General features: G+C 37.7%; 1 protein-coding gene across 2 annotated transcripts; it reads left to right on the forward strand.

Moving 5' to 3' along the window:
• Positions 1–232: 232 nt before the first annotated feature.
• Positions 233–11,589, forward strand: vps45 (vacuolar protein sorting 45 homolog). Of its 2 annotated transcripts, XM_042012150.1 has the most exons (16): positions 604–677; positions 1,444–1,555; positions 1,961–2,095; positions 2,202–2,262; positions 2,581–2,660; positions 3,581–3,649; positions 3,831–3,968; positions 4,619–4,729; positions 5,144–5,278; positions 7,555–7,668; positions 7,752–7,919; positions 8,082–8,240; positions 8,470–8,577; positions 8,916–9,037; positions 10,306–10,437; positions 10,593–11,589. In XM_042012150.1, the coding sequence occupies exons 2-16, from the start codon at positions 1,463–1,465 to the stop codon at positions 10,678–10,680; spliced, it is 1,713 nt and encodes a 570-aa protein (XP_041868084.1). In that variant the 5' UTR covers positions 604–677; positions 1,444–1,462; the 3' UTR covers positions 10,681–11,589. The 2 variants fall into 2 exon arrangements, with proteins under 2 accessions (XP_041868085.1, XP_041868084.1); XM_042012151.1 differs by lacking the exon at positions 1,444–1,555 and having other exon boundaries at positions 233–677.
• The last annotated feature ends 3,622 nt before the right edge of the window (positions 11,590–15,211 follow it).

Consider the following 15,211-nt stretch of genomic DNA (forward strand, 5'->3'; position numbering starts at 1 on the left):
CTTATCATGTGTTACTCGTTGCTAATAACATACATCATATTAAAAATAAAATTGCTTCTGGGTTTAGCAATAAGGCAGTTAAATTAACTGAAATTAAAGTCTAGTTGGCTAAATCGGGTTGAGGTTAATCCAGTCTAATATAACCTAAATTGGCTATGTAACATAAATAAAACCACCATAAAACTAAACATAATAAACAAATACCTCAGTTGTATTTTATTGCTTTACTAATTAAAGTGTGTTAGTTGTATGATGTTAAATATTTTGCAAATGGCTTCCTCCTGGCAACAGCTGGCGTTAACTTGCCAAACAATTATTTATGTGAACTCTATAAAAACTCGCATAAATTACTATAGCCAACAATTAACACATGTAAGTACAAATTGCTGACCTTAAATAAATGACTGAAAACGTTTACCACCATATACAATTGAATTTTCAACCATTTTCTTTAGCAGTTGCTAACAGGTGTTAGCCTAGCTAATGTCATCTGCTAAAATGTAGTTATTCATTCGACATGTATATTAAACCTCTAGATTTATAGGTTGTATAAAATTTTAACTTTTTTATAAATTAATACAGAAAATATATAACACTATGATATTTTAATAACACTAAAATCATTATGTTATGGAAAAATGATAAAACAAAATCAGCTTCAACAACAGAACACACAGGTAAGGATGACAACGATTTTCTGCGATAGGTCGTGGGACATGCTCAATCTTGAATTTTGACAACAGACTCATGATTTGAATTACAAATATGTTTTTAAATGTTGCAGCATTTAAATTGCATTCTTGAATGACATATATCAATAAATTGTTTAATCTATTTGTTTTTAAATCCTCTAATCCTGTTCAGGGTCACAGTTAAACCAATGTTCTTTAGGCTTTAGCCTACGACGTAGCATGGAATGTATACATATTAGCCAAATGCTTATCACTTGTTGTGGGAATTAAATATATTTATTTTAATTGTTTGCACTAATACTAAACCACAGGTAAAACATTTCTTGTTTCTTTAAACCCTTTATAGTGTATCTTTACATTAAAGTGTCATTTAAGCAAGTTCTGAAAAGCTCTACCAAAAAAAAAAAGAGAAAAAGAAGGAAATCCGTTTTCTAATCAGAAATGAATTAATGTAAAATTAGAATACAATGATGAATTAATCAGCTCAATTGAAATATATAAAATACCTAAAAACTTGATATTTATGAACATTATCTGGTCAACTTCGATACATATAGGTTATCGTCACATGCGCTGTCGGCGTGGTGACGTCAGGGACCCGGAAGAGGCCCGCAGTTCTGTTGTTGTCACAACAGCTCAGCTGATAGTTCCCTAAAAGAACAGTAATAGAGGGTAAAATCCCCCCAGACAACGTGAAATAGGCCCTCTACGGGTGGTACCGCTTTTGTTTCTTTCTTTGTTGTTATTGTAATTGTCTTATCGTCGTCATCATGAACGTCACTCTTGCGGTGAAGCAGTACATCTCTAAAATGATCGAGAACAGCGGGCCTGGGATGAAGGTGCTGCTCATGGACAAAGAGACGGTGAGACATCGGCGGTGCTGATTGTATTACTTTGTTAAAATGGTACCTGGACTTATACCTTGTAATCTTAGTTACTGTGTAATAGTTGCTTCACTGCGACTGTGCCACACTGCTGCTGCTACACGTTTCTACTGTACTTTTACCAGTACTGTGTGGTCATCAGTTCCAGCGGTACGTGGTGGTGGTTCTGATGGAAGTTACAGAACTGGCGCTCATTGCTACTGTTATCTGTACCCTGTAGCGAAAACTGTACCAGTCCTCTTGCGCAGTGTGATCGAGTTCTGTTTTTTTTTCTTCAAATATTTAAATTGCTACTCTGTTTCCAAGTTGGAATTGAGCAATGTTTGCAATGGTTAAAAAAAAACAACAACAAAAAAACACAACTAAATATATGTCTATGCTTAGACCAGCATAGTGAGTGTGGTGTACACCCAATCTGAGATCCTGCAGAAGGAGGTTTACTTGTTTGAACGGATCGACTCTCAGAACAGAGACAGCATGAAGCACTTAAAGGCTATCTGCTTTCTTCGCCCAACTAAGGTACAAAACAACACACGTACACAAAACAAAACCTTTCTCTCAGTCTGTGTGGGAACATGGATTTTATACCTATGATATTTACACTTGTTTGTGTTTCTTCCTGCAGGAGAATGTGGAACACCTCATCCAGGAGCTAAGGAGACCAAAATACAGTGTCTACTTCATCTGTAAGTCACTTCGGCAACGCTGGCAATCATCATTAGGAGAGATGAAGCGAAGATACACAGCAGGGTGACAGTAACTTAGTTTGTCTGGTGGTGTGGCTCTTTTTCTCAGTTAGCTCTGTCAGATTTCCTCTCACAGTATTGAAACATGCATGTTCACATTCTTAGATTTGTTTTCACCTTCTGGAACATGTTCATTTTAAGGCCAACACCAACAAAGTTCCTAGGAATTCTGTCTTGGTAGAGAGAATTCTAAATACTATTATTCTGTTTCATATTTTGCTGGACATTTCCTGAATAATGCTAATGTGTGTTTTTCAGATTTCAGTAATGTGATCAGTAAGAGTGAGATCAAAGCTCTGGCTGAAGCTGATGAACAAGAAGTGGTGGCTGAAGTCCAGGTGAGTCAGATCTTAATTCTAGGACAATAATTCCAACAACCTGCTTTACTGTGACAATATTCTCATACAGACAAGTTAGAGCTATTCACAACACACTGACAGGATCTAACAGACTTGTTTACATTGTTGAACATTTTTTTAGTGGAAGCTGAAACAGGTGTGATGTAACTCTTAAGTTGCTAAGGCCTCTTGTGCATTTCCACCAGCATTTCCACCAACTTTTTTCAGTAAAAAAACAAAAAACATTGATTGTATGCAACAAAGTCTGTACAAAAAGTTCAGTCAGTTTAAAGTCACAAAGGTGCTGGTGCCACTATAATAACCATTTACTTTTCTGCTTAGACAAACTCCTTTTGTTTTCACTGCAGTTTAAAGCCTTGTTACATACATTCTTGTGATACATTCTTGTTGAAACGTGATACAAAACAAAAACTAAACTAAGTTGTCCTCAGTTGCATGTTGTTAAAATTATTGTTTGAACATGGTGAATAGAAGAATGATTAGGAGGATAATTATCAAAATTCATCAAGATGCTTAATCTTGAGACTGTCATAACCCCAGATCAGGAGTCATTTGTTGGTAATATTACCTCTGATTTCTTTAGAGGAAACACAAGTAGTGGAGCTCAGTTCCTTACAGGATACTTGTTGTAGAGACATGCCTACAAATGTTTATCGTTTCTCACTGATGCAGCACGAGTCAGAAACAAGCTTTTTGTATGAGAATGGCCCACAGCGATGGAATACCCGAATGATGCTGGTCCTGAATCGGTCTATTAATAGATTCTTAATAAAGTTCTTCTGTTGATTTGAGTGCGGCTAATTTGATTCTTTTTTTCTATTTTTAGTACGGTTGTTCTTAAACCCAAACCAGTAAAATCATAGCTTATTCAATGTGTGTGTGTGTGTGTTTTTCTTCAGGAGTTTTATGGAGACTTCATTGCTGTTAATCCTCACCTCTTCTCCCTCAACCTGCAGGGAGTTGCCAGGGTAAGAAAAATGGAGGCACTTTAATAATTTACTCCTTCTGCTCTACATGATCAATATTTATTGAAAAATTCTGAATTAAAAATGTGAAATCAGACAAGCACAGTGTATGTACAGTTTGTGTGTATGTATCTGAGCTTGTAACTAAATGTTGTGTGTCTCTGTATGTGTGTGTATGTTTTAGGGTCGGAGCTGGGAACCCTCCATGTTGTCTCGCTGCACGCAGGGTTTGACCTCAGTCCTGCTTGCTCTGAAGAAATGCCCGATGATCCGCTACCAGCTGTCCTCGGACATGTCCAAACGCCTTGCAGAGAGCGTCAAGGTTTCCACGACAACAACTCCATCATACCCGCTCATGTTATTTACTCAATTGGAAGTCTTTATTACTGCCCCAGTTCCAGCTCAGTTTTGATGGAAATTTTACACTTTGTACGTCCTCACAGTTGGTCTAAACAGTTCAACAAAGCATCCATTTCTATCTGCTGTGACTAAAAAGGATGCAGCAAATTTGGCAGTTTAGTTATTTCTGAGGACAGGTTTAATAATTAACAGATTGACTCACCAGCTGTCGAGCTTTAACTGACTCAATATGTAAAAGTGTCCTCAGGCTGAGGATCCCCCCACCCAATAAACAGCAGTCTTAAAAAATTTAAAAAATTTAAAATTTAAAATTATATGACAGAAGCATTGCTGCAGCATGTGTTACATGAAGTTTAATCTGAGTTTCAGCACAACAATCAACCTTAGTTTGTGTTTTTTGCAGCTAAAGACACTTTTATGCTGTAAATTTATTCAGAAATATCTTAATGAAACTGAAGATTACAGATAAAGTTCATACATTTATTCATCGCCAACAACAATCTCATCATTTATGTTTGAAACAACCTTATTGAGCATATTTAGTCTATTGAGTACATTTAACTCATGTTACTTTGTACTTTTATTTACTGAACCTCATCTGTCTCATGTCAGCAAATCATCACGAAGGAATACGAGCTGTTCGACTTTAGAAAGACTGAAGTTCCTCCTCTGCTGCTGATCCTTGACCGCAGTGATGACGCCATCACTCCGCTGCTCAACCAGGTGATTGGTCGCAGCGCTGCACTCAGTGGCATCGTCAAGTTTTTAGAGGAAACATGGCGTATACTCAGTTCTTTTCAAAATCGTAATCACTTTTCAAGTAATCATAATCTTTTGTGCAATTAGTTTCTGTTCAAGATTTTAGTTGCAATAAGATTTTTATGGTGTTTTTGCAAATGTTCACATTTCAAATCAAGAACAAAATATTATTCAATATTATTATAATCATATTTGTATTTGAATAGTCGTAGTTAATTACCTTTTACCCTATAATTCGGATGTCTGTCTCCTCAAGACAAGTATTTTTGTCTATGCTTTAAATATTTGTGTTTTAAAGATTTAACATGATCTGAAACTCTTTGCAGCCGCTGTATGGATGTTGCTACACTGTTTACAAGGTGTTGGTGTGTGTTGCAGTGGACGTACCAGGCGATGGTTCACGAGCTGCTCGGTCTAAACAACAACAGAATTGACCTGTCCAGAGTCCCGGGGATCAGTAAAGACCTGAGAGAGGTGGTGCTGTCTGCAGAAAATGACGAGTTTTATGCTAATGTGAGTCTTTGAACAGACAGGACACAATGTAACAATTTGTAGTGGTCTCTTTATTCTCTTTTTTTCTTTAAATTTGAGAATTTCGACAGATTAAATCAGGACAAAATGATCTGCAGGAGAAGAAACAAACAGCCACATACAGACATGATCCTTGTACTCCCTTTATGGTTGTACTGCATTACTATGGTCATTCTGTGGGAAAAGAGGATGGATATTAGAGGGTAGATACCAGTGCAACAATCTTTGAGAGTATTCCAGCTGTCTGGATGTCTGTAGAAATGTTCTTTTGTATTAGATTAAAAATGGTATTGATGACTGAATTGACTGCAGTTTTTGACAGTAAGGACACAGGGAAACGTCTGACTCTTGTTTGCACTTATGGTTTAAATTTATGTGTCCTCTCTGTACAATTGTTAAACTGGGATTAAGGTGAGATGACAGACTTCTGCACAGTTTTAGTAGCTATCCTCTTCTAACACTCTTCTGTGTGCTGCCACCAATCCGGCATTGAAATATGTAAGGTACTAATGCCAGTTTTTTAGGTGCTTTTATCATTGTGTTTGTTTCCTCCCTCACACTGTCTTCATTCTCTTTCACTAATGTTGGTTTCTCTAACAATATACATTTATCTGCCACTTTATTAGATACACATTGCTAGTACTGGGTCGATCCCCGTTTGCTTTCAGACCTGCCTTAATCCTTGGGGTCATAGATTCAACAAGGTGTTAGAAACGCTCCTCAGAGATTTTGCTTAAAATTGACATGACAGCATCACACAGTTGCTGCAGATTTGTCTGCTGCATCCATGATGAGAATCTCTCGTTCCACCACATCCCAAAGCTGGTCTATTGTATTGAGATCTGGTGACTGTAGAGGCCATTGGAGTCCAGGGAACTCATTTTCTTGTTTAAGAAACCATTTTGGGATGACGTAATCTCTGTGACATGGTGTATTATCCTGCTGGAAGTAGCCATCAGGAGATGGCACGCAGTGGTAATGAAGGGATGGACATGGTCAGCAACAATACTCATGTAGGCTGTGGGGTTTAAATTATGCTAAATTTGTACTAAGGGGTCCAAAGTGTCCTAATTATATCACCATCAGCAGCCTTAACTGTTGATATAAGGCAGAATGGATCCATGCTTTCATGTTTATGATGAATTCTGACCCTACCATCTGAATGTCACAGCTGAACTAAAGACTTATCAGACCAGGCAACATTTTTACTAAACTTCTATTGTCCAGATTTGCTGAGCCTGTGATAACTGCAGCCTCAGCTTACTGTTTTTAGCTGACTTAAGAGATGTGGTCTTTTGCTGCTTTTGCTAATCTGCTTTAAAGTTCACTTGTTCCTCTGCAAGGTATGCAGGGACGGCATTCTGCATACCTTGGTTATAACCAATGGTTATTTGTGGTACTGTGTTGACTTTCTGTCATCTCCAACTAGTCTGCACATTGTCTTCTGGCCTCTGACATCAACAAGGCATATTCATTCAGACAACAGCTGCTTCACCATGTCTACATGCCTAAAGGCATCGAACTGCTGCCATGTGATTGGCTGATTAGCTATTTGTGTTAACAAGCAATTGAAAAGGTGTACTTATTAATGTGGCCTGTGATTGTATAAGAAGAAACATGACTGGATGAAATATTGTGATACATTCAGTATGTTTAAATACAGAATTCCTGGGTTTTCTATTAGAGATGATACAAAAATTATTTGATATACATGTGAGATTTTAAGTAATAGACCAATCATGTATCTTAAGTGTTGTCATCCCTCTAAGAGCCTCACACTCTTTACTTTTCATGAACAATCCATTAGGTCGTAGAATGAGGTGGGTGTTCGACAGCTTTGTTCAGGGTGTAATAATGTTATTCATATGGATAAATGTAATGATAATCATGATTGCATTCTGAGAACTTAATTTATATGTGTGTTTATCATAGGTCACTCATTTATGCTCAACTTTCTGCACTTGCCCATTCAGCTTGTAGTGTGTTTTTGCGATGCAGTCACATTCATCATCCTTGTGACTGTACTCTCATTAATCACCTCCAGTTTTGTAAAAACTTTTATAAATGGAATTAGGTCTGTCTGCTCCAGAGTTACACTATTTTTCTGCTGACTCTGCTACAGAATATAAAACACATTGAAATTGAAGACGCTATCAGAAAACTGCCCGCACACTTTTAACTACAAACTTCACAAAGAGCAGAAACTGTCTGAGTTGGTGATTGAACGTTGGGATTCTGTCTGTCTTTGTCTATATAAGAACCTGTACCTCAACTTCGGTGAGATCGGCACCAATATAAAGAACTTGATGGAGGATTTCCAGAAGAAGAAGCCTAAAGGGCAGCAGAAGCTCGAGTCCATCGCTGACATGAAGGTCAGAGTTGGATTCTGTATGAAAGTAGCTTTTATCCAGTGAAATGTACTCGAGATGTTCGAGTGTCTTGTGTCATCCTGCAGGCTTTTGTAGATAACTACCCTCAGTTTAAGAAGATGTCAGGCACTGTATCCAAACATGTGACGGTGGTGGGGGAGCTGTCTCGGCTGGTGTCAGAACGGCAGCTGATGGAGGTGTCTGAGGCAGAACAGGAGCTGGCCTGTCAGAATGACCACTCCAATGCTCAGCAGGTACTTTATGTTATTTATTTTCCTGCTGTGCAGATAGCACTGCATTTTCTTTTGTTCTTTACTTGTTTTGATTTACAAGTTAGATTGAAAGCAATGAACACTAAGAAGTTAAAGGGTGTAACAAGATGTGATGAGCTTTAAAACAAATCTGTTTGCTCCCAGAGCGTTCGGCGCCTGCTGCAGAATCCCCGTGTGGCGGAGCTGGATGCCGTCCGTCTCGTCATGCTCTACGCTTTGAGATATGAACGCCACAGTAGCAGCATCCTCCCTTCTCTGATGGATGAGCTGAGCAGGAGGGGTGTTTCTGAGCGCCACCGCAGGGTAAGGATGCTATGAAAGCGCTGCCTTCTGTTTTACATAGTCAACCTCTGTTATCTGATTTGACAAAAAAGACACATTTTAGTGAGAATATTTTCCTCAGTTGTAAAACAGTTGTAGGACAATCAGAAAAAGTGACTGATTTTTAACAAACATGAAGTTTTCTGCATTTAGGCTGGAGATGGTGGAAATGTTTAGCTTGAGGGATTTTTATGTGTCCTGTCTTTCACAGATGGTTCAGTCTGTGGTGGAATATGGTGGGAAGAGAATCAGAGGAAGTGACCTCATCACGCCGACAGATGCCGTCGCTATTACAAAACAGTTCTTCAAAGGTCTCAAGGTACCAGATCACACACTCGCATCTGGTATTAACAGTTCTTAAAATGACTTTTTTTCCCCTCTAATTTTCTTCCTCATCACCTGACTTGTTAATGTTATACAGTAAGATTCCATAATATGTTTATTAGTAATCTGTTTATTTAAAATCTTGTTGGAGAGCATATAAATGTACATATTTTATGAGTTTGACTCATGTTCACATATGCCACAAATGACAAAAAACCTACAGAAAGTACATGTTTTCTCTATGAATGCTGTTACAGCAATGAAAACATAACAGCAGAGTGTATTTTTTTACCTGTGCACATACTTGTTTGAGATTTTAATGTTTGTTTTCAGGGTGTTGAGAACGTCTACACTCAGCATCAACCTCTGCTCCATGACACTCTGGATCAGTTGATTAAAGGCCGACTCAAAGACAGTCAGTTCCCATACCTGGGAGCCAGCAGCCTCAGAGACAGGTAACACACCTGATGGGCTGTTAACTCACACATAAGACAAATTAAATACTATAATAGGCAGGCGAGATATATCCAAGACCCACAAGAGACTGAAAACAGACATCTGGGAGATGGGTTTCATGTAAGAGTCAATGTTAATATGTGCCTGACACAGTTTACTTGCACTTGTGACACTTAACTTGTACCTAAGAGATGTGTAACATCCCGCAGAGGCACGGTTAATACGCACCTCAAAGACAGATTAGACATGTTTAAGACACACTTTAGACAGATAAGATCCACCTGATAAAGATTACACATCCATCCACCTGGGAGGGAGTTAATGAGACCTTATATTTAGGTGTGTCTGAAACACCTGAGACAGAGATCATACAGCTAAGACAGAATACAAGAAAAAGTGTCCCTGAGATACAAATAACAATCACCTCAGAGATGAGTTACAACTACAGAACAAAAGCTTTGCAGGTACTATTCCTGGGGGACAATTAACCTGCACCTGAGGCCTGAGTACACACCCAACAGCTAAGAGGAGACTCACATCCCTCTGAAAAAGATTGTGTGCTCCTCAAAGACATATGAGATATTTGGTAGATAATATTCACCTGAATGTTCATGACAGACGAGTATCTTCCATCAGAGAGCTGCACATGAGAGGAAGTTAACTCACACCTTTAAGACAGGTTAGTCCTGTAAACAGCTGAAAAAGTTAACATATTTTTAAGATGATAACACATCTGTGAGAAGTAATATGTACCTTAAACGTACCTGAGACAAATAATGTACGTCTCACTCAGAGGTGGGTAAATCATTTCCTAGAGACACACATATGAAAAATACTTTCAGAGGGCACAAGACAGATAACTCAACATCAGGTTTGTTATATAGAAGGGAAACCTTGAAAGGAACACCTAAGATGGATATTACATACCTGAAACAAGTATTAAATCCAGTCCACTTTATTTATATGCCATAATGCATGGTTGCCAATGTGTTGTACATATAAAACATAATTGTTGAACACAGAGACACACACCGTTAGAAATCATCCAAAAGACAATAAAATACTAGAGAAACAAAATACACTAATATGTCTGAAATATCCTGAAGAATTCTAGAAACTAAAGTACACTAAATACGCTAAAAGATTAAGAAAGGTAGAATACACTAAAAGAAATTAACAGACTAAAAGACAAGTAATACACACATGAGAGAAATAAGCCATAGCTGTGTAGAAAGTCACATGATGAAAATATGTGTGTGTGTTTCAGGCCTCAGGACATTGTGGTGTTTGTGATTGGTGGAGCCATGTATGAAGAAGCTCTGACTGTTTACAACCTGAACCGTAACACACCTGGAGTCCGGATTGTCCTCGGAGGAAGCAGCATCCACAACACTAAGAGGTATCAAACATCTGAAACACTGTTTATTAACTTTTTAGTTTAACTTATCAGAGATCCAAGTAATATGAAAAGAGGTCCCAGACCACAGTTCATCTTATAAAGACACATAATGTCTTCAGTTAAATTTGACCCCTCTCTTTATTTGTCTCTATAAGTTTCCTGGAGGAAGTGATGCTGGCGACAGGTCACAGCGGCAGCAGTGACAGAGCGCAGGGAAGCGGTCGGCATAGCAGCAGGCGCTGAACATTGATGCTTGCTCTTCCTCTGCTTCTTCACTCCTCTTCGTATAAACAGCATCATTCCTTCTGTCTAAGTCTGTGCATTTGTGTGTTTGAAGGAACAGTCCAATATTTCTGTGAATCCTCTGTGCCTCATCCTCAGACACAGAAGCAATTCTGTTTACAAACAAGAGGTGGACACAATATCAGAAACACTTAACTACCATAAACAACAACACGTTGGCACAACAGTTTTAACTAAGTTTGGTTATGTCTGATATGAAGCAGTATTATGACACAATGTTGATTTTTATTAAGCATAGTACACTAAATTTGTGGTTCAGTGTGCGTAAGTCACCATTATTAAAAAAAATAAATAAAAATTTTTTGAGCATTCAAGTGTCTGATTGAGCTCCTTATAGGAGTTTGACAGTGTGAAAAAGAAACTATTTCTTGCTGCAGAAAGTTATTAAAACCTCTAATACAAATGAATATATAGCAGTTATAACAAAGACACAATGTTTGCAGCTTCAAAGGTCAGCTTTGCTAGCATCATAAATCTAATAGATATATTGTTTTGAGGATGGACAGAATGTCAGTGTTAAGAAATGTCTGACAGAATCCATTGAGAACTGTTCTAGCCCAAGAAACCAAAACTATCAAATCAGGATTGAGTCTGTTTCACTGTTTTCATGAAGTTGCTCTCCATGCAGTCCTTTTTTAACATTTTGGCTCCAAGCTTCTCAAGATTTTGGAGTCTAACTGTATTTTTTGTTATTTTCTGATTCTTGTTTTTGTCTAGTTAAATGAAACACATTCAGTCTCTGTTGGATTTGTGCATTTTCTGAGTGGGATTTCTCTTTAGGCTTTTGTGTGATTGAATGTGATTAATAAAAGGTTAATATTAAAAAATACAAATAAGTTATATAAATGACATGCTGTGTTTTGTTGTTCATAAAAAGATCACACATTCTAATATTTTGTTGGACCGCCTTTAGCTTTGATTACAGCAGCATTCTCTGTGGCATTGTTTCAGTAAGTTTCTGCAACATCACAAGATTTATTTCCATCCAGTGTTGCATTAATTTTAACCAAGATCTTGTATCGATGATGGAAGAGTCTGATCCCTGTGCAAAGCCTTCTCCAGCACATCTCCAATCCATGTGTGAAAATGGTGTTGCATGCTCTCTGAATCTCTCTTTCAAAATCTGAGCCCGATGAATCCTGGCATTGTCATTTTGGAATAAGTCCGTGCCATCAGGAAAGAAAGTTCATGGATGGAATAACCTGCTCATTCAGTATATTCAGGTAGTCAGCTGACCTAATTTTTTGGACACATAATGTTGCACTAGGCATGATGGCTGCATCACTTCACCTGCTTCTCTTCTTACCCTGATGCTCCCATCATTCTGGAATGGTAAATCTGGACTAATCAGACCACATGACCTTCCAGCTCCAGAGTCCAATCTTTATGCTCCCTAGCAAATTGAAGCTTTTTCCTCCAGTTAGCCTCATTAATTAGTGGTTTTCTTATGCCTAAACAACTGTTTAGTCTTAATCCCTTGAGTTCCCTTTGCATTGTGCATGTGGAAATGCTCTCACTTTCACTATTAAACATATCCCTAAATTCTAAACATTTAGGGTTTTTTTCTGACCAAATTTCTACCTTGAAGCAGATGGTTTTCCAAAATCCTTCCAGATTTTAATTATGTGTTGGACAGTTCTCAACCTAGTTTTAGTTGATAAATTTCCTTTGATGTTTTCTCTGCTTGATTCCAGTGATTTGACCCTTTTTTAATCAGACTTCATCTTACCACGACCACGGGCTGTCTTTCCACATGGTTGTTTAAGAACTTGAAAGCTACTCGTGGCATCTGTTGGGGTTAAATAACTTGTTGCCAGCTGACAGATAATTGGCCATGCAGTAATTATCCAATAGGAGACTCATGCCTATTTGCTTAGTCATCATTCGATTGGGAAATTGGGCTCTGCATTGGACTCATCTCTAGATGAACTAGAGAGCAATGGTACATCTAGAGATGAGTCACATGCAGAGTAGAATTTCCCAATTGGGATTAATAACAAAAAACTATATATTATTAATCATTATTATTATCACAGAATCATTACCATAATAAGATTTCATATTTTATTCAAAAGCACTGTAATTTCTCCTCTTTTACTCTTTTGCTCTGTCTGGAATTTGGCTTCCCATGTAGTCTGAAAGCCAAGTACAAGGGCTTTGGAATCTCAAAAATATTCCTGTAGCTTAATAATCCTAGTAGTAGTGTCCTTATCTGCAGTGCACTCTAAGCTCATCCATGTGCCACAGACTATGAAGTGAATAAATGGTTTATAATTACTTTTCCTCAGTCTCCGTTTCAGTTTACCCCTTTCCTCTCCCCTTTCATTTATTTAGGGATTTATTTGTATTCAGAAAGCTCAGTCAGCTCCTCCCACTTGTGAAGCAACCTTTCCATTGGCATCCTATTTTTTATTTATTTATTCATATTTTTTCTATTTTTATAAAAGTTGTTTTACAGTGGTATAACGTAAGTAAGAAGTCTTACCTCTGGATGCTGATGAGATGAACGCTGCTGGGAGTGAATACAGGAAGATAGCGGAGTGTGTAAAGTTCAACACGGGGACAAACTTCCGCTACGATGGGAAAGCAGGTCAGAGATTAAGCCACGCATGACAGCTGCTGTGACCTGAATGGTCCTGTGGCAAACACTTGGTGTTGGATCCCTTTAAACATTTCAGTTTCATAATTTTCTCTCACAAACACGAACCATATAATAATTTACAGCATAAGGCACTAGTCAATATCTATAATATAATATGCAGAAGTTTAATCAGCAACATGTGATCACTTGGTTGTCATTTGAGCCATTTTGCCCTTTTGTTTTTATTGTAAAGAACAGCTGAACAACAGGGTGATTCAAAGCGCTTTACAGAGACATTAAAACATCAGAAAATAAAAAGCAGAATTTAAAATTACAAACAAAAGAGAAAGGAAAAAGGAAGAAAGAACGTCAGATAAAACTATTAAAACATGATCAAGTCTAAATATTCCAGCTTAAAAGAGACAGATGCAGATTTGGGCTTATAAATTAAAACTATTTAAATGCAGCAGATAACAGGTTTTCTCTTTAATATGGATTTAAATAAACTTGTGTTTCAGCTGATCTGGAGCATAGAAGCTGAACGCAGCTTCTCCATGTCTGGTTCTGACTCTGGGAACTGATAAGAAACTGGATCCAGATGACCTGAGGGTTCTGGTAGGTTCATAGTGGGTCAAAAAGTCACTGATGTATTTTGGTCCTAAACCATTCACAGCTTTATAGACCAGCAGCAGAACTTTAAACTCTGACGACCAGGCAGCCAGTGTAGACCTCAGAGCTGGACTGACGTGGTCCACTTTCATGGTCTTAGTGAGGACTCGAGCAGCAGATTTCTGAATAAGCTGCACGTGTCTAATTTATTTTCTAAGTAGAACCTGTAAAAACGCTACAAAGACATTAGGTCTTCAAAGAATGAGTCAATTTACCCATCTACCTATAGGGAAAATAAAAACAATAATTTTATCTATTGAACAACTCAATGGCTTTTAAAATAAAGTGTCAAATGTATTGATAATTGCTTTTGGCTGCAAAGCGAGGCAGTTTGTCTGTGATGGACCAATAACTCAGCGTTGTTGATGTTCTGTGTGTACTGAAACGTGCAAAACAAGAACTCAATGTTACATCACAACATTGCACCAAATAAATTCAGGATTAAGAAAATTAGAAAGATCTTCGACGAAATATTCACAAAAGATTTCCCTAGATAACAACTACATGAAGGTAGTTGGCACACCTACAACTACCGTTAATGCTTAAGGTGTTTCTGAAACTCATGTGGCTTCAGATTGATCCTATGAATCACTATCCAAGATGAATTATTCTCTCTCTGAACTCGTATACAGAAATAAATCACTTTCATGTTTGATTCCTGTCCAATCCAGTTAATCAATATCTATTTCTTAGTGGAAAAGGACCGACTGTTTGATTAAATTAAATTATTCCTGTTCTATTCACTTCAAACTGTGCTGCAGATTTAGCCTTAATGTTTTAGCCTGTATTTGACTAATTAAATAGTTAAATGATCTGGTAAGAGTTATTAGACGCAATTATGAGACCATGATCTTGTAATCATTATTATCATCTCATGAGTAGGAGATTATGTACAAAATGGTAATGATGCAGAACTAAACGCTTCAGGCAGATGGTGGGATTTCATATTTCTCGGGAAGCACATAAATCAGACACAGTCTCCTTTTGTTGTTTAAGATCTGGTAATCATGCATGATTCAGGATCCCTGGGTGTGGCTGGTGATCCAGGCCATCATGGATGATATTCTGGACAAACTGTTGACTTCAGTCTTATCTCTGTTTCTCTGCAAAGTTTCATCCTGATAAGAAGGAAGGAAAGGAAAGAAGATGGAAACATGATGATGAATGTTTGTTTTTTTGTTGTGTTGTTTTTGTGCTTTTTAAATCTTGTGATTAGGCCAT

The sequence above is a fragment of the Melanotaenia boesemani genome, chromosome 17 (genome assembly GCF_017639745.1).
Source record: "Melanotaenia boesemani isolate fMelBoe1 chromosome 17, fMelBoe1.pri, whole genome shotgun sequence".
NCBI classification, from domain to species: Eukaryota; Metazoa; Chordata; class Actinopteri; order Atheriniformes; family Melanotaeniidae; genus Melanotaenia; species Melanotaenia boesemani.